Source organism: Rattus rattus, chromosome 7, assembly GCF_011064425.1.
Source record: "Rattus rattus isolate New Zealand chromosome 7, Rrattus_CSIRO_v1, whole genome shotgun sequence".
NCBI classification, from domain to species: domain Eukaryota; kingdom Metazoa; phylum Chordata; class Mammalia; order Rodentia; family Muridae; genus Rattus; species Rattus rattus.
The window spans coordinates 47616948-47638172 of NC_046160.1; the positions used below are offsets into that span (position 1 = coordinate 47616948).

At 38.6% G+C, this 21225-nt stretch overlaps 1 protein-coding gene across 1 annotated transcript in view; it reads right to left on the reverse strand.

Moving 5' to 3' along the window:
• The window catches only part of Hdac9 (histone deacetylase 9), a 756932-nt gene that overhangs the window by 237525 nt on the left and 498182 nt on the right, over window positions 1-21225 (reverse strand). Inside the window, exons 13-14 of the mRNA XM_032907647.1 lie at window positions 13026-13206; window positions 194-327 (exon numbers count right to left, since the gene is read on the reverse strand). Coding sequence (XP_032763538.1) covers window positions 194-327; window positions 13026-13206 — 315 coding nt within the window. The remainder of the gene's footprint in view (window positions 1-193; window positions 328-13025; window positions 13207-21225) is intronic.

Consider the following 21225-nt stretch of genomic DNA (forward strand, 5'->3'; position numbering starts at 1 on the left):
AACATTGAGAACCTGCTGTGCGTCCAGCCCAGAGACAAGTGGAAGTTTGGTGCCACTTGTGTCCTTGGCATGTCATCAATCATGGAGTTTGTCCTGAATGGTTAACATTTTTCCTACTACCCCTTCGATGAATACTAGCCTCTTTACATGATTTATTTAACTAAGTAAAAGAGTGTGGCCAATTCAGGATTACCTCACATTTATTTAGCAGCCCGGTTTCTTGCAGCCGTGACCAGATGCTCTGTATTCGCCCAGCGTGCTCAGGGTGGGTGGTGGAATTGCCACAGATGCACTGGTGTTTCAGCATCAGACAGTCATAGGCAATTCCTTTGAGACAAAGAAAATATAATCAAAAGTTGAGATACACAAGGCATTGCTATTCATTAGAAGATAAAATAATTAGCCTGAGGTAGTTCTCAGAACCATGTGATAGCTATTTATGTGTGTCTGTAAAAAATAAAAAAATCCACTCATAGATTAAACAGTACTTAAGCCTTAGTTCAATAAATATGTAAAGTGATACACGTACATATGTTCACGTATTTAACATACAGATGATCAAGTCTTATCAGTATTTCAAGTCGTTCTAATAATTGCAAACATTTTGAGGCAGATAATTCTCTTCAGTATGGGTTCTAATTTTGTCAGTGAAGTTATGAAGTAAGCAGGTTTAAAAACCCTTTCATTTCCTTTGAGTAAACTGGAGTTTTGCGTTAGCGTTATTCATTAGAATAAACTGGGGTAGTTTCCAAAGTCTTCCTTAGTCAGTTTAGTAATTCCATCAAAGTTGTGAAGTAAGTTTCCTTGCTCCCTATGTTTCTATTACAATATTTGCTGTTATACAAGAACTACGCCTCGTGGGGGAGTAGACAAAGCTCTCAACATATGGAAGTTGTAGATGAGATCACAGCGGAGTCAAGGACATTAATGCTTCAGACTTATGGAAATAGCAAGGCTTTCCCCGAGTCAGGCCCAGAAGGATGGCAACATCGTCTGATCTTATATGTATGTTACAAAAGATTTGCCTGAAGGTAAAACTAGTTTATGCAGAAACTATCAATTCTGGCTTCAATGTTGACTACGACACGAAACTAGAGAATTTCTCATGGCCTGGCAGAAGCTTTCCTATCCTTCCCCCCCTTGGCATTTTAATCAGCAATGCCAGAAGGGAACAGATGAAATCCTGAGTGAGTGTGTGTTATTGACATCAACACAGACTGCCCAGGGTCCCAATGCAACTGACCCACGGAACGTCAAGGCCCGGCCAAAGACTGATATTGACAAAGGGTTGGCTGGTAGCTAAAACCGCTGTGTGCAGATTGATAACTGCATCTTCCTCATCACAGGAGCGATGTTGTAGAGCGACCAGTCCTATCCTCCCCCAGGGAGAGGACAACCTGAGGGTGATCCCCTCACGAGACTTCCTTCTCAGATCCACATTCGGCTTCGTACATTAAACTCGCCTCTTCATTCAGTGCTATGTAACGAAAAATGCCGAGTCTCAGAGCCTCTAGTGCATCTCTGTCAGAGCACACAGCCCATTCGAACGCAGTTTGCCCGCAAGTGTGTCCGTGTGTCTGCCCTTTCTTAATTCCCCCTAGAAGCCGGATTGGTCAAGTCCAAAACTATGCAGGTCAAATTGAATCCCAAGCCACATAATGCCAGTGGATCTTACGTGAGACTCCTGAAGGGTGTCTTCTAAAATGAGTATCAATTATAATGCCTTCACTACAGATTTCATAGATAATAACATTTAGCATCAGGAATTAGTTATACATGATATTTTTAGTTACTCCCTGTGATAGGAAAATTTTTACAAAGATTGGTTGAAAAAAGTTATTAGTGGAACATAATATTCGATTTTGGCGGAGCAAGGAAAAATGTTATTTACAATACTGTAAGAATTAGTTAGTCAATCAAAAATCTTCCAATAAATGACTGCTCAAGAACATTTTCCAACTGGTGGAAGATCAAGTGCCTGTGACAAGAAATTAAAGGACAATTATAGAAACTACTCAGTAACTTCTAAACGCCAGCCATTGATCTGGTACCATAAGCTACTTAAACAAATTTCATTTTCCCTTTGACCTACATTATTATGTTAGAGAAATGTTACTGAAGATGGGAAGTATTTCCCCTTGAGTGCACTAAAATCATGCAGAAGAATGACATCTGCATTTTGAAACCATGTGGTAAAAATTATGTCTGTCAGAAAATATTGTATAACTGTTCCAAATAATATCCATTCTTAAGACGCACTGACTTCAAAACCCATCCCTAGGCCTGCTTCTGATCTCCTTGAATTTCTCTCAGCCTGCCTCTCTCTTCCTAGCTGCAGACTCTCTCTCTCTCTCTCTCTCTCTCTCTCTCTCTCACACACACACACACACACACACACACACACACACACACACACACACGTATCTACGTGAAAGCTGAAATTTCCTCTCGAATGTCTGGATCCTGGTTTTCCTAAATGCTAATGCCTCTAACTCTTGATCTTAAACCACTCTCGGAGCTCTTCATCTTGACAAGGGACTTCAAGTGCCTTTATTGCTCACACCAGAAGCCTTTCTGTCCCCTTGATATTTCCTAGACTCCAAAGGTGTATCTGTTTTTCCTCCCGAACAGATCTTGAATCACTCACTTCTTATCTCTTTGGCGTAAACCATACATGATCCAAAGGACTATACTCTCTAATCTGGACTCCCAAGATAGCCGGGAACCAGCTACTTGATTTTCCTGATGTTTCCTTTGCCACACCACACTAGCTACTTTGTTCATCAACTTCCTCTCACTGCTGAGAGTGGCCTTCCATCAATACGGCACAGATAAGTCCCTTCTCTCTGTAGTTTTCTTTACGCATGCCTCCTGTAGGTTTCTGTTTCTACAATGAGGCTTTTCTTGCATTCCTCAATAAGGTCATAACCTGCCAGCTTGATATCTTTCTACATATGTCATGTCTAGCCTGAAGTCCTTCCTCAGCGTCCAACCTCTAACTCTCAGCTGGGCCATTCCATTTCATTCTTCAAGGCTCAGTTTTTGATGTGTCCTCCCCGAAAAGGCAACGCCTCAGATCTGTCAACGAGATCTCTTGTACCCGTGGGTCTGACCTCTTAGCTTCTCTGTGACCTTAGAGCTCCTCTAAGATGCTGACGAAGATTACTAGTGGCACATTTTTCTTAATATCATCTTTCCTTCATTGTATGGTAAGATATATAGAAGCACAGACTACAGTTGCATTATTTAATTTTGAATTCCCTGCTTCGACAGCCATGTTCGGAATTCAGCAGCCTCTCCCAGACTGAAATAAACGAGGGAAAAGCACAGTTGAGTAGACTTAAGAAGTGGGTAGGCTTCTGAGATTTGGGGCTCCTTGAAGGCTTTAGCCAGTACTTTTGCTTGGAGTCGTGGTGTTTGTGCGACCGTCACTGATATATTGCCCTTTGTTTTATACACGTTGCCTTTCAGCCAGAAAGCATTTCTTTTGCCGCATTTTATATTGATATAAACCACTTTGCACAATTTCACTGTTTTCATTTTGTACAAGATCCAACACAAACGAATATTCTTAAATAAGCCAAAAGGAAGATGTTCAAAAGGTCAGAAAAGAGGCGAGCAGTAAGGAGGAGTAACTCCCAAAACACAGTGTCTGCAGGTGGATCCTCGCGATTTGTCTTTATCAAAGTGATTTATAACTTGCATTACATAGTTGGGGCTGCTTAATACATTTTCAACTTCTGTTACGTGCTATGACAAATGATAAAAATATGATAGAAATAAGAAGTACAATACCTGCCACATTAAAATACATTCTTTAAGAGTACAGAATATAATCATTGTGTTTCTGAACTATTTTTATATTTTTTACATAAATCTAAACCCCTTTAGATAGTATCTTTCCCTGTTTTTAATTTTTTACAGTGTACACTATCAACAAAAACTAAAATTACAAAACAAGCTGTAGTACGACAAGTCTATTGCCTGGTATCTGGAGAGTCTAACACAGAAACCAGGAGCTCTTAGGAAGACATTTGAATTTAAGGGGAAATAAATAAGATCTGGAGCCCCAATCCTCTGCTGACTCATCCTAACGATGTATCAATGAGGTGCTAACAGGTAGACGGTAAGGTGAGACATCTACCCCATCCTCCATCCCTTTCCTCTCTCTTTTTCCTTCTGTAACAGGGACTTACAGGGCGGGAAAGCAGCATGCTCTCCTTGAGAACCATATGGAATTCTCCTTTTGTTTCACACTTTATGCCCCACTGGTCACAACTTGTAATATAAGCCCTGGGACCCATCTTTCTCATGAAAAATGATTATGTTAAACAGTCTTAAAAACTTTTACCTGTGCTTTAAAGCTCAGTAGTAAGTTTTCTACAACACAGATAACACACAGATGTACACACATAAATATAGCCAGACATATACGTACACAGAGATACCACACATACACAGACATATCCATTCACACATGCATATATATATATATATACAGAGGCACACACAGATACCACACATACACATACTCATAGATACACACATACAGACACACACACATACATATGCAGAGATACACACACGGACCCACACTTAGATACACACATAGACCCACACATAGATACACACACACACACATGCAGAGATACACACACATACACGCAGAGATATACACACAGACCCACACATAGATACGCAAACACAAGACACACACACACACACACACACACACAACTCCTGAAAAGTTTAATGTTTTAGAAAAGCTTAGATTTTGCATTTTCTGTGGATTCCAGCGTATTAAATGAAGTGATGCAGTTGAAGCAACAAGTATATCGTCTTTCCTGTTCTCAATCATGACTATTCAGCCCAGGGAATCTGTTCATGTCTACAGAAATGTACTCAGTCTAGAAAGACTTATTTTAGCTTTGTTGAGTCCTCAGGGTAAAAGAGAAATTTTGATGTCTAGTGTCTTTAGACAAAAACTATTAATCTTCATTCCTAATTCCTAGCATTTAATTTTTTATTTCACTTTTGGTGTCTACCTAGAATCACATTTTCTCAGGACATCTACTAAAAGCATTAATAAATAAATTTATTAAAAAGATTTTAGGGCCAAGATTATTATACAGCAGCTGTGCCCGAAAACACGCATTTGTATATTATTTTCCAAAGTGTATTATACCCTGGCATCCTTATCATAGTTCATTTATGACCTAGTAATAAAAAGAAGACAGCTGCAAAATAATTACACGAAATGCATTTTTAAACTACACATAATAGTGATGGCAAGAAGTTGAGAAGTCAGCGATCTCTTTAAAATAATAGTAAAACCAGTTTTAAAGGACAAAATGTAAATGGTAGGATTCCTATACTGGGTAGAAAGGACATTAGTGATTCTTGATTCTCATAAACTCCTTCTCCATATATTCAATCCAATATGGATTGAAGACATTATGGAAAAGGACTGAATGTGTTCCAGTGTTTTCCTTGTTCTTATTTCTGAAGAAAGCATCGGCAAGCTATGTAATACCATCTCGTAGGCAGGTATTGCATGTAATCTAGAGATGATCTAATCAAACAATGCACACATGCAAATGCACTCCTTCGCCTATGACAGACTCCTGCATCTTTAGGGATCTGGGACCATTTTCCCAAGGGCACTCAGAGAGACACTATTTTGAAACAAGTGTCCATTCTGACAGCATTCAGGCAGACACACTGTAGTTGTAATCCTTTCTATTCATAATCCCAGTCTACCCCCAAGTCTATCTTTTGGCTTGACTTCCCTATTCCCACCACACTCTTAAGTCTACTCTCCATCACGCCTGTTATCTTTTCTTCAGAACACATAAACCAACTATCGGGTTATTTAATTTAAATATTTTAGATTTTAATTTTATGTCTGGGAGTGTTTTGCTTGCATATATGTAGGTGCATCACGTGGGTGCTTGGTATCCATAGAGACAAGAAGGCATTGGTTTCCCTGTAGCTAGTGTTGAGAATGGTCGAGAGCCATTGTGTGGGTATCGGGAAACAAACCCTGGTCTTCCTCGAGAGCTCAAGAGCTAAAAAATGCTCTTAATTGTGGAGGTATTTCTCTAGCCATGTAATACTTATTTATCTGTAAAATTTAATGTGTCAAGTGGGTAAATAATGCAATATTCAAAACTATCAGAGGAATTAGTAAATTGTGCTGTTTTGCTAGTTAAAAACATTTTTTATGATTTACAACTTGTGTTTTTATCTTCACCAAAATGACATTGTCAAAGTACCAGGTGGAAAAAAATGGATTGAAGAATTCCTACCATTGACTTCTACGCAACTAACTACGCAAAAGCCTGTTACAGTGTAGGACTTATGACGATGGTAGGGAATGTGTACTAGGAGGTGATGGGAAAGCAGCAACACACGGTGTGCAAAGACACATGCCTTGCGATGGCCTCGGAATTCCCTTCAATGCTAACACCCCTGTGAGCATGTCCTCACATATACAGACATCTTTCATACAAAACCTTGTGTTCTGGTAAGTCTGCATTCAATTATGTATGAAGGTAGAGGAGGATATTTCCAGATATGAAGACTCTCCCCAATGCATGGATCAACACAATATATACAGGTGCCATAACATAATATGTAATATGTTTATAAGTAAGATGTATATGTTAATGTGTGTTTTTATTATCTACATGATCGAGTTGAGTTTATCATGTAGATGAGTTTTTCAGATGCTAGATCAAATAAATATTTGAAATCAGCTGTTTTAAAAGTATATTACCTTAAAAAAAAAGCAAATTAGCTTCCAATCTAATATAGGAGGCAATCAAAACTTGTTTAGAGAATCTAAAGACACACACAAACATAGGCATATATCTGTGTGTGCATATAAATAATGTGGACTTACACATATGCTAATGTGCACACATATATACAAATGCACATATAATTTTTATTTTGTCAAAAATATAAGAAATAAAAATATTGAAAATAAGCACAACCATATTTGAACTTTGGTTGCCCAATGAATGGTTCTCTTCATAGTGTATTAAAATAACCAAATTGTCTTCAACCAACATTTATCTTGTTTTGTAACTTGTAAACATGTAAATATTATCTAGTACTTAATCATTTAATCAATGAATGATTATTAAAAATACATATTTTTTTCCTTTCTTTTTTAAATTTTTTTCTTTTCTTTTTTAAAATTTTTTATTAGATATATTTCTTTACTTACATTTCAAAGGTTATTCCCCTTCACAGTTTCCTGTCCATAAGCCCCCCTTCCCTCCCCTCCCCATACAGGTATTCCCCGTATACATCCCCCTTATTGCTCCCCCCATATTCCCCTGCACTGGGGGTACAACTTTGGCAGGACCAAGGGCTTTCCCTTCCACTGGTGCCCCAACAAGGTTATTCTCTGCTACATATGCAGTTGGAGCCCTGGGTCAGTCCATGTATATATAGTCTTTTGGTAGTGGTTTACATATTTATTTTTATTTCACCTGTGTAGGTGTTTTACCCATATGTGTGTCTGTACCCCAGTATGCCTGCCTGGAGGTTGTATAGGTCAGAAGAAGGCATTACAGGCAGGAGTGAGAATTCATGTGAGTGCTGAGAACCAAAGGCTGGTCCTTTGGAAGAGCAACAAGTACTCTTAGCCCAAGCATCTCTCTGGCCCCCAATGACTATTTTTGTACACTCTTACCCAACCAATATCTACTTACTCTCTTCTCTTTCAGGTGTTAGTTGGTTCATTGGTTTACTATACTGTATGTGTGAAAGTCATGTACCTAAGTGTTATTGTCAGTAAGAACAGAAAAATCACCCCTTCTCTTATAGAATCTCCCTTAGAATGTAGTTACAAATCAACAGCATTTAGAAATTTGACAGAAAACAATCAAGTGCATAACACACTATACTATATTATACTATACCATACTATACTATACTATACTATACTATACTATACTATACTATACTATGTCTTTGAGTTTAGTTGGAAAATAAAGTTTTCTTGAATGAAATAGTCTCTTAATAACCATTGAAACTTCAAGGATAAACGAGTCAGATCAGACCTAGAAACCATCTTTTATTCATGTAAAAACCATAATTCACAGGCAGAAAGGAGAGAAACTTTGCTGCTCTTACACTGAAATGTTTGTGGACATTTGTTTCCTACAAGTTGTACTCTTTAGTGAGCACTAATTAAATATTCTAATTATTTTCATGACTTTTATGAATATTAGTTTAGTTTTAGCACCATAATTCTATTTCAAATTCAACCCTAACAGAAATGGTAGCGGTATAAAGAAATAATTTATTAGCATGGATTAAGTCTGGCAACCTACTAACAAAAGAAAGAAGGCTGTCAGTTGTACTAAGTAGCAAGAAAGAAAAATCCAAACGTGATATCTTATGAAGGTTTCGTTTTGGAAACTACATTCAGTGTGAACTCACAGCTATTACCCTTTAGTGGGTATACTCCGTGAGCCGTAGCTGAGCCTACTTTCTAGCTGAGCAGAAGACATGATTTTAGCAGAGAAATACAATATATTTCCCTTTCCCAAAGTATTAGAACCTCAAATACTAAATGCCATTCCCAATCTTTAAGTAAAATTGATACGCTCCTGTAACTTTACCTGTTTTCAGACATAAGATCCTATGAGGTTGTGGCAGTCTGGCTTTATCAGACACCTTTCATCGCCACAGGATGACAGGAACTCATTCTCCTTAGGGATGTCCTAACCCAAGTGGTTCACAGGCCAGCATGTGTGGCTGCTCAGTCTTTGTGACTGTGACTCTGGGGGTCACCTCAGCAACTGATTACAGGAGGACACTTTCTCCATGGAATACTCTGGTATTTTCTCTGGGTTATGTTTTCGCTTTGTTTGTTTGTTTTACTTTGCTTTTACTTTGTAGAAAGGAGATGACAAGTCAGTTAGCCTGTGAGAATAAATATTATTAAACCTGAATGGTGATATTTAAAAATGCTGAGAGTTCCAGCTCAGGGGCCTCTGGGCCCTGAGACTGAAGTAGACGGTGACTTCAGTAACAGGGGCTTACCTTCCACTTTCATGGTGTCAGAAGGTGTCACATAAGCTTCCAAAGGAGGGAAGCAACAACAGTCCCTTCCAGCTACGAGTGGATGGACCCCAACGGTGGCCATCATGACACAATAACCCCTAAAAGTGTACATGTGTTGGCAGTAACCCATAACTCTCTAATTGTACTTGAGACCAGCTCAACAAGAGGAAAATCATACCTGGTAATGGTAACCTAGCCAACTACTCAGGACTATTGAAGTCCTGGATGCTGGAAGAAAACCTACAACTTCTACCACTAAACCAGCATAATCCCTAACTACATTCTGAATATCATTGCTTATACTCACAGATAAGTGTAGTCTTTACCTCCCTAAAACACACACACAAACAAGCAGCAAAATACAAACCGATGCTTTCCTTTGCGGCAGATGGAGACTACTACAGGGGTCACAGTCCATCAAAATGAAGAGTCGTGGAACACTTCTCAATGGACACATCCAAAATACAAACCACACAACTAAAGCTCAGGGATCATTGCAGATGACCGGGCAGAAAGACTGTAAGATCTAGAGAAATGAGCAGGTCGCTGGGAGATTGCGTCTCTTGTGAATATCAGAGGCTATGCCAATAAAGTCTCGCCAGCCTGACTGCCTCAATATGGGCTGCACAGGGACAATAACAATAGACATGTTAGCATGGATGGAGGAAGCCCAGGAAGCCTCAGTCTTCCACAAAGAACCACAGGCAAGTAAGGGACACTGGGAGTGGGACAAATAGCCTCAGACCTCCTGTCCCACAGAAGAGCTCGCCAAATGACTACTCCATACCAAATGGTCAGCCCTGAAAACTTACGTATAGGAATATATATGTATGTTTGTGTATGTGTGTGTGAGAGTGTATACACAGATACACAGTTCTATACACCTGTGGAGTGTATCATGAGAATGAGTTTTTACATTTATATACGCATGTATCTATGTATATGTAAACATATATACATATGCATATGTATATATCCTCAGGGTCAGAGGTTATTGTACAAAATACTTATTTTAAATAATTTTTCAAGAAGCATTATTTTTTCCATAATCAAATCCCGTAACTAATGCTGATAGGAGAAGTGCTCCCAGACTGGAGCCTAATATGGCTGTCCTCTGAGAGACTCCGCCAGCATCTGACTAAGACAGATGTAAATACAGACAACCATCAGACTGAGCTGGGGACCACAATAGAAGAGTTAGGGGAAGGACTGAAGGAGCTGGAGGGGTTTGCAACTCCATAGGAAGAGCAACAATACCAACTAACCAGATCCCCAGAGCTTCCAGGAAGTAAACCACCAACCAAAGAGCACACATGAATGAGTTCACCGTTCCAGCTGCATATGTAGCAGAGGACGGCCTTATCTGGCATCAATGTGAGGGGAGGCCCTAGGTCCTGTGGAGTCTTGTTGCCCCAGCATAGGGGGTGCTAGAGGGGTAAGGCAGGAGTGGGCGGCTTGGTTGGGGGAGGAACCTCTTAAAGGCAAAGGGGAGTGGGTAGAGGTTTGTGGAGGGTAGACCGGGAAGGAAAACAACATTTGAATTGTAAATAAATAAAATAACCAATTAATTAAAAATACTTAAAAGAAAGAAAAAGAACACAAGTGTGAAGATTCAATCTCTTTTTAATTTTAAAGAAAATAATTAGTCTCTACTCATGAATACATAGTGAACTACTCACCATTCTTAAGCAGGATAATAATAATAACTTTGCCTTTTATTATACTCAATCTGAACTACAAAATTCATAATTCTTTACTCTGCAAACTTTATTCGCTGACTAAACTAAAGCTAATTGAATGCCAAGTAAACACAAATCTCTGTCTTGTTAAAGAGAAACTTGTATAATCTATTAATTTAATAAGGGATCATCTCACCAAATCCATTAAACATGGATGGGCCTTAAATTACTACATATTAATTATTACAGTATATGCCCTGGTAAATATTAAGCTCATGACACAATGAGACAGAACGCAGTGGTCTGAGATCTGGGCTTCAGTTCCGATGATCAGGTTGCAGCTATGTCATGTTCCTGACATCATGGGTGCAGTCTCATTGTCATCTGGACTTTTCTAGAAATTGTACACCCAGATCATTCGGACACATTGTGTTCTACAATTTATAGGATCTCTCTAAGATTCCAGGATCTCACTCCATTGAGAGTGAAGAAACATGTGAAATTAGAGAAAGATGAGTGTGTTAAGAAAGGACCACTTCTCTACATCAACAGCTGGAGCAAATGAAATGAGCAGTTAAGCACTCTTCTGTCAAGGAGACTTCTTCGGTCAATGAACTCAGAGTGGAACAGTTATCGCTGTGGAGTGTATTAAGGATACATACAAACCACTTCCACGAAAAAGGTATTCAGTGTCTAATTACTAAGGCCCCTACTACTTTTGATAAATTAAGAAACTGTTAAAGAGAGATGACTCTGTGGTTACGAAAGCTTGCTGAGAACCTAAGTTTGTCTCAGTAACCACATGGTTGCTCATGACTATTTGTAACTCCAGTTCCAGAAGTATCTAAAGCCCTCTTCTAGATTCTGCAGGCACCATTCATGGATGTGACACACACACACACACACACACACACACACACACACACACACACACAGGAGGGCAGGGGGGACAGAAAGAGAGAGCGAGAGGGGGAGAGAGAGAGAGAGAGAGAGAGAGAGAGAGAGAATTACTGTATATATTAGGAATACTGGTTTTGAGAAATATTTGCAAAATCTGAGGAAAGCACAGACAACATCGATCCACAAGGCTTCCACTGACACTGAGCTGCAGGTGCAGACCCTGTGGGATCTCTAGGCAGATTTTCAGTAATTCAAGAAGGAAACGATCTGGTCAGAGGCCCGGCTGATTTAAAGAAGGAAATATGCCCAAACTGTAACAACGAACAAGAGATGCTGCTGTCTCTTGGCATAACTGTTATCAAATTAGCTTCTATACATACCCTTGAGAGATGTCTATAGATAGTTAATTACCCTGGCCAATCCATTCAGTGATTCTTAAAGTATAAAATGATAAGTGATATCAAAGGCTGGGGACATAATTTCCAAAAAGGCATTATAACAGTTTCAAGCTCAGAGATTATAGCATGAGGTCATAGATGCCAAAATTCCATGCTCTGAATCCTGAAAAATCCATTTAAAAATGATCACAGAACCCATCGGAGCATTAGGGAAATACGTATATAAATTCTTCCTTGTTATATCCATATCATGACTCGCTTAGGGCTTTCATTTGCTCAGCCACAGTGTGAGAGCCAAGGTATGATACATGGACCCCATTTTTGGCACGCATTTCAGACCCGACCTTGTCCTGGACTTACAATTATAGACTTATTTTTGCTATAGCCAGGTTCTTAAATATCAAACATGGCTGTAGGCAAAAGAAGACGTTGGTCAGAAAGCCCACCCAGAGGTACATAATAAATGGACACCCAGCCAACATACAGTTTCAAGTAAGGCTTGCCTTGGTACCCTTGACTCTTATGAGTCATTTGTTTGGGAAGTCGGGAGAAAACACTGAAGAAAAATAACAAGAAACCAATGAGGAAAAGATACTCTTTGGAGCCAAATGTGGAAGCCAAGCATCATAAATTTCCTTGTGGCGAAGCTCGGAGAAGGTAAGACTCTGAAGAACACTGCTGAAGAATGTGGTAGGGATTTTTCTTTCCAAGGGGGATCCATGCACCTGTTGATGTATTTTCCAGGCCCTTGAATGATAACAATTTATGGGGCCATTAATACTAAGCCCAAGATTTATCAGATGTGCCGTTTGTCTTGCGGCCAACATAACCTCATAAAATTTGGGTTGCGTCGGGTTAAAACGGAGCATTCTGCTATTGGAGTTATTCAGAGCATTTAAATTGGCTAATCCTACAAGAACTACACATTTCGCCTGCCTATTAAAGGGTCTTTAGGGATTCCTACCAGTGGCAGAGGCAGGCTGGCGGGGACAGTCTGCGGCTGGGTGAGGTGACATGGAGGGTGCAGGAGAAGAATGGGTCCTGGAGAGGAGTCCATGTTTCTCTAATCCATCGATGCCAGCTGCAGCCAGCCGAGCCTGGTGCACCGAGAGTGCACGCGTGTGTGAGGACTCCAGCAAGGGCGTCTGCCAAGGAAAGAGCAAACGAGACGGAAATGAGAGCCCGGCATTGAGGAGGACACTGAGAGCAACATGTCAACAAATTAAGTTCATCGGGTCAGGGATATAGACAGTGTGGGGAGGGGAAAGGAACAGGGGAAAATAGGGGGTGGGGGATGGGGGAGGGTTCACGATGTAGTCAACATCAATAAATCCAATCAGCAGGTGTTTACAAATTGACAGCCATCCCTGCTGCCCAGCTAAGCAGGACTACACGCTAGCAGGATGAGCTGGTTCAAAGGGACAGTCTAACAGATTGAAGGAACCAGATCTTCAACCCCAAGAACAGAATGCACTCACTTGTTGCTTTTCTTTAATACCAATGTTTCTTTTTATGGAGCCCTAGAAGGAACTCACACAGAAGGACTATCCATTACACTGTTTTTAAACTGCTCCTGAGACGTGATTCTGAACACTGCCCCGCATCCCCATCGTCGGTACTGTGCGCGAAATCTATGAGCACTTCTGAAATTGCCAGTTAACTGACTATGTTTTGACACCTTTCAATTTTCATATGATGGTGTAGGATGATAGAGTTTTGTCGTGGTTTGAAGAGAAGAATATCAGTGCTGTAAAATTAAGGGTGCCATTTATAGACGCTTGGCTGTATCCTTTGTATTTAACATTCTTTTTTTAACCTATCAAGTTATTCAGTCAGAAGACCAAATTTTAGATGCTTCTGGATGGTCCATTAGATTGGATTTTTTGGTGTCCAAGAAGGACACAGATGGGCAACTCATTTACTCATCAAAAGCGAAGTGGCCACATCATCTCCTCGGTGACAGGGAATTCCTAAGTTTCCTGCTATTTTTAAATGCATCTTTCCAAATAGACGTGGAAACACAGATTAAGGTGGAACAAACCTCATTTCAACTAGCCACCACGTTTAAGAAAACAACCAAAAATTTAATAAAAATTTTAAAACACAAGTCTAAGTTGTATAAATTTGACAATATGCAGGTTCTTCTGGGTCAGCCTTCACCTTCCTGTTGGTCTCGGTGTCTCCTAGCACACAGTATAAGTCATGCTCAATGTCAAGCCTATGTTCAATGGCCCAAGGGTACAGCCGTGGGAACAGAGATTGTCCTTTCCTAAGAACTTAACGTTCTGGTGAAGACCAAGACATAATCCGAACACTGACGGTTTTCAAGCAGGGATCTAAAATGCATGAGTAAATACTGACCTGAATGTTTTCTGAGAAATCTACCATATATCTGCATCTTTTCAAAAAAAAAGTATTAAAATTGAATTTTATACCTCTGCCAGATTTGCTACGTGCTCATAAGGATTATATTAACCTTTTAATTCTGATTAAGAAATTAAAACACAAGATGTCTTATGAGCTCCTAAAAGTTTTATGAGTTCTGGCACTAGGCCCATCATGTCTAATGGATTTGTGGCTCCTGATAATTCATGTTTCTGACTTTCTATAACATGGCATTTTACGTGACTACAAGTCTCCACACTCATCCTAAACATACTTCAAACTTTACAGACAACATCTTTGCCCAGTCCCATCAAATGTCATTTCTCTTTCTGCTAAAGTCTTGTCACATTTGGATTTTCTCTGTCCTCTTCATATATATATGCAAGTTAATGGCTTACAGTCACGATTTCTTGAGTTCAAAGTTGATGCTGAGAACTGTGCTAGTGTGTAAGCCTACAAAACATAATTATTAACATAAAGACCACTGTATAAGGAAAAGTCAACGTGCTCTGAAACTGTTAGGAAGATGACGAAGCAGATCAAACTGAAGGTTCCAGGAACTTTCATCTTAAGAAAGCTTACTTCAAGTTAAAAAATGTGAAAGATGTGGGAAGAAGATGAGGAAAGCTTTGTATAAAGCCCATGAATGCATGTATGTACATGTGTGTACATGTATATGCATGCGTGTGCTTGTATGTACATTTGGTTGTGTGTGCTAATGCATGTGATCCATTCTATATAGTACCACTAGACTTTGAAAATGGACACTAGACACTACACTTCTCCTGATGTAGTTTCTGCTACATTTTATCTCATAGGTTTTCTCAATGCTAAATGTTATTGTGCGTTGTGAATATATAATGAATATTTGGACATCAAAGGCCACACTTTAATAAATTTGTAGTTTGCTAATTCATAGCTGTGGTATGTCTTAAATACAAAACTTTCCAGCTCAACTCATACCAGTCAACATCCCCAATGTCCAGCATTGTGAATGTGCATTGCAGTTAACAGGCAAATTGCTGGCTTATAATGGTTTTTTATCACATGTGTTCATCTAATGTCTGATACACTCATAGAAGCTCTGCTGTGTTGTTACACAGTAAAGTGAATTCAGCATCATTCCTGATTCATCAGACTGGCATCCCAAACTTCAGGATCTCGCCTCTAGCAAGTTATACAAAGATAAGAACTTTGCCTGGTACTAATTCCTAGGCAATGTTTTGATACACAAGAGACATGTTGACTATTTAAATGAATAAAAACAAAATAATAGCCATCTTTAAAATCTCGTGATAGCAGCAATTTAAAATAAGAATGTGATACAGACAATTATAAAATATAGTATAGCATAGAAATATCTGAAAAATTTATGAGAAATGGAGTCCAGCTCAGTTTCCAAAGAAAATCTTTGAAATTACTTCTTGGGAGAGAAACATGTCCCAGTTAATTCAGGATTATTTTTAATTGGTACTTTTGTTTTTCAAATTCTCTGCATATCACATACATTAAATTGTTAGTTAATAAAAATGCTTGATGTTTGTTCTTTCAGGTGTTTGTTCTTGTCAGGTGGAGATCTGGACCACCAGGTAAACATGGTCAACTATATTCAAACTGTCACACAAAATAAGACCATAAGAAGAGAAGAAGTGGTTCACTTTAAGAAATTACTGTATTTTTACGGGTTAGGATTTAGCTCAGTGGTAGAGCGCTTGCCTAGGGAAGCGAAGGCCCTGGGTTCGGTCCCCAGTTCCAAAAAAAAAAAAAAAAAAAAAAAAAAAATTACTGTATTTTTACAATGAATCATGGCCTCTAGTGTACAAGAAAGGTTGTGACAATCAAGAAGGCAATCCATTATTACGGTATTGTCCATTGATAAAACGATCACTTCTGTGGGTAGAGATAACACACTGAATTTTTTCCTGCTGGTTAAAGGTAGTTGAAATCTTTCATGAAGTTTTAAAAATTTTAAATTAATAGAACCTTGTCATTTTATGTCACAGTTCAGAGAATAAAAGAACACATTTCTTACTGTCAAACAAACAAACAAAAAAAATCAAATGCCCAACAGTTCAGGTTCTGTAGACTTTTAAAACTATACATGTAACCAAATGGCCTTTCACTATTAGCCCTGGGAAGGAACGTGTCATGCTCCTTAAGCGTCATAAGCAGGCCAACATCAAAGCACTTTTGTAGGAAAAACACACCTGACAAATAGGCTTTACAAGGCCCACTGTCCTTTTCAGGCTATTTAATTCAATAAGGTAAATTTGCCTCTAAGGTGTATAGGATAATACGATCATCAGTTACCCCTCCCACTGATAGAAACTCTCCGATTACTTTCAGGGAAGTTGTCATGTATCCATTTTGTAAACTCCTCCATATTGCCTAGTGAACATTGATGCCTGGGCCAGCCGGTACTGTATGCTAATGGATGTGTAGAGCAGGGAGACTGCAAGACTCCATTCTGCGGTTGGTGTCTTTTGTTTGTGTTGTTCTGCTTTCATTGTTCGTTGCTATTCTATGAAACTTGTTTATGGCTTCTGGATTTTCTCCCACATCTCAGTGGCTACATCATTACTCGTCATGTGGGTGGTCATCCATAGGCTGTTAGCAATGTTATAGCTTCAGCTACCACAAATAATAAAATTTATAATGTCTGACCTTTGAAACAATCACAGTCTTTCGAATTGCTTTCACAAAAGAGAAACCTTAGAAGGAAAGGTGGTAACAAGAGATGCAATCCCGGGAATAATAATTGAGAAAGAAATTCCTGGTTCCCACTTTAAATTCTATTTCTAAAAGCACTTCTCAAAAAAACACCACCTTCCATTTTAGGGTTGAGTAAATCAATTTTTTTTTTTTTTTTTTTTTTTGGCTCACCATGTTTGAGATTTCAGAAATATTGTTTTTATAGCAAATTAGAATTGCAAAAATCCCTAAGGTTAGCAGAAAAGTTGTCAGGTGCATTTACATATGTAAAGCCTTTCTATTGTGCAGGATGGGTGAATAAATCTTGGTTCATTTTAGACTTTGTAAAGTTAAACATGTATGTTTGTAATTTGTAGGCCATTATTAAATAAATGGATGCAATATACAAACTTTAAAGTAATCAAGAAACAAAATTTAAGAGGAAACAAAAGAAACAATCTGAAGACTGAGAAAAAAAATAAAATATTGAAATAGCAAATACAAAACACAAAGTGAGATACTAGGAAGAGTCCTCAGCTCACAGGAAGCATAGGTGACGAGAGTGTACCCAGGTCCTAGGTAAATGACAGAGGCAGCCAAACGGCTTTGGCTGAACCTATTAAAGGCAAAACTTCTACAAAGGAATAGAAAGCAAACAATGACATACAACAGACACAAAATCGTTATGCAGAAAATTTTTCTACGTAAAGGACAAAATGGATGTTAGGGAAAAAGTACCGGAGACTAGAGAATGATATCTATAAAACAGTGTAAATGTTTAATTAACAAAATTCTGAACTTCGAGGAGTCCAATGAAATGGACTCAAAATTAAAAAACAAACTGGCAGGGCTGCTGGAATCAACTACAAAATTCACATGCACGATTTTATAACAAACTTGCCACAAAATAGAGCTAAACAGGACTTAAAGGAACTTGCTCACTGAACTGGAGTGGCTTCATTTTTCAACCAGCAAACACAGAACACATGAATCAAAACCAAATTGATGTGATCACCACAATAAAGTTCCCCCAGACTTCTGGTACCATCTACAATGAATCCCATTCAGCCTCACAGAGAAAGGAAATTCTAGTACAACCATAGAGTTGGACCATAGAAAAAGTATGATAGGTGAAGCCAAACATCGTGTGATTTCATTTATATGAACGATGGACACCAGACATACCTCAGGTATCTTACAATTTCCATGTGAGCAAGGAGTGTAAGGTAAAATCTGGCGAGCCCATGAAGAAAGAATAATTTGGACTTCTATTAACATTGTATGCAAAAATAACTGAATGTGGTTAAACATAAAGGCACAAGTGTTTTAAATTTGAGAAAAAAATGTTGAGATTGCCATTCTGAACAAAGAAATCTCAAATCTTTTCTTTATTGGAATTTAGAAAAGCAGAAATTAGAGGTAGGTGCAAATACTTGAATAACAAAGTATAAATCGTTCATGCCTACAACACTATTCCTAAAAGCAGAGAAAAATAGACACATATTATTAATAGGGAAGCCCTAGAGGATGGAAGGTTCAGTTATCCAATAAGGTGAACACAGACATAACCTCACAGCTATGCAATTTCTTGCACAAATTTAAATTATCTTGAGAAAGTTTTACATTCCACATCACTCAGAAATGGAGAAATTGAATATTATCAATTGTTATTGAATAGACAGACCAAGATGAACTAATGGGTATCTCTGAGAGAGTAATCGATTTAAATATTTTAAGGACAATTCTCTAATAGGTATCCAAGTAAAGCTGGAACATAAACTACAGTAAAAGAGAGTGAAAGGATGTAATTACACACACACACACACACACACACACACACACACACACACACACACACACATATATACCACAAATCGCTTCAGCTTTAAATCATGTAAGTCAATGCATACATAAGCATGTATAAATATAACAGTACGCAGATATCAATAATAATGAAATAAAATAAAAAGAAATTTGTGGGAAAGAGACATAGAAAATCCACAGAAGTAATGGAAAGGGTACATGTGTATATATGTTTATGATGTTTATGTTTATGTATATGATATATATGCATATGATGTATATGTGTATATATGTGTGCTATACACACACACATTCTACTTGTGAATTCACTTCAGTAAACTTTAAACTTTTTATTAGTGTTTTGTATAAGTGGGTGCCTTTATGTCTGTCTATGCACAACTTGTGAGAAGTGCCTGAGGAGGCCAGGACAGGGTACTGAATTACCGTTACCTGGAATTATGGTTGCGAACTACTATGTACTGTGTGAATGCTGGGAATATCCCAGATCCTCTGGGAGAGAAGCCAGTGCTCTCAACTGCAGACCCATAGCTCCATTTCAAACTTTAAATGTTTAAAAGAGCTTCAGAGGAGACAGCTAGTGTGCATCTGTCTATTCCTCTTCTAAGAAACAAAACAAGGGGTGGATAGTGGTGAGAACACTGGAAATCAACAGCAGAACAGGGACACTTCAGATAATGTTATTATCTTTGATACCACTGCCTAATTACCTTCAGAGCCAGAGAATGTGGAGTCTCTTTGATGCAAAGTTAAAATTGAAAGTCCCAAAAAACTCTATTAGCATAGTAGTGGGAAACTTCACTTATAGAGCTAAAGCCTAACTGGATAAGAGGTCTAAACTCTTTCCCAACAAACCCCAATGTTTGTGTAGCCAGAAACCATTTTAGAACATACAGAAGTTAGACATTCTGTGGAATTACAGTATTATCTAACTGGAATACAGACACACCCTTAATGCATACTAACAATGAAGGTAAGGTTAGTTTGTAGAAGGAAGCAAGCCATGTTTGAAAGTGATATATAATCGAGGCGCAGACAAAGTGAAGACTCAGTGAAAGAGTTGACAAAATGAGTCAAGAGGTAGGATATACCCAATGCACATGAGGAGAGGAAAGAGAGGCTATGTAAAAGTAGTAAGGAAGAACAAGGTGGTAGCATGAGTGTAGGCCAGTTTTACACAGCTAAAGTTTTTATGATGCCAAACAGAGCAATTCAGCTGGAAGCTGAGAGAAGCCAGATTGGATCAGTCATCCTAGAAGATTGGATTGTACAGAGACTAGAAGTGTCTAGGCTTATGCCTTGGGATAATTAGAACAGAGAAGCACTCTGGGCTCAGCCCAAGGAATCTATTTGCACAGCTTGAGCACAGCTCTCATCTCATCAGTTCATCTGAGGAAATAAAAGTGACATTCATGTACAAGTAAACCTACAAGTAATACAACCAATAACTTCCTCAGGCACTGAGGAAGCTTCCATTGCCCAACCTCAGTCAAAACTCCCACACAGGGTCCACTCCCATACTTTACTATATCTACATTACATGTGCACTATCTATACCACACTTGCCTGAAATGCTAGAGTGTCTTCACTTTTCAATGACCTGTTAAGCACACTATTACATTCCTCTTCTCCTAAAGGGTGAAAAGACTATAGAAGACAGCAGAAAGAAAGATTTTCTGCTACAATAGAATAGTTTCACGCATGAAATCACAGATGATGTGAAAGCATGCAACAGACCTGGGTAAACTCAAGCTAAACAGAATCCCAGGATGGGGGCAGGGTGGGCATAAAATTCTACCCCTTTAGATATTACCTTGTCATTCCATTGTCTTCTTAGAGCAGACATAAGTTCAACCATATTGTTATGACAATGTAATAAACTGAATAATGCAGTAATAGTTGGGTCTACAGTAATGATAACAAAGTTGGGAGCTCTTAACATTCCCTACTGGAAGGAAGGAGAGAGTCATAGAACCTTTATTGAGACTTCCATTAGTAATTGATAGATACTGGGAAATAAATAATTAGATGGTTAATTTTCTTTAGAGGTATGGCCCTTGGTAGGTCTAACATGTGCTATTGGATAACTACACAAGTAGCCAGCACTAATGGGACTAAATAGGTTTGTAAAAAAACTGAGGACATAAAGTTATGTGGTTATGGAAGATCTGGTTGGACATGGGGAGAGGAATGAAAGCATACAAAACATAATGGGTAAAATTCTCAACGGAAAAACAATATTCTAGACTGTCATCTAGATCTAAGAG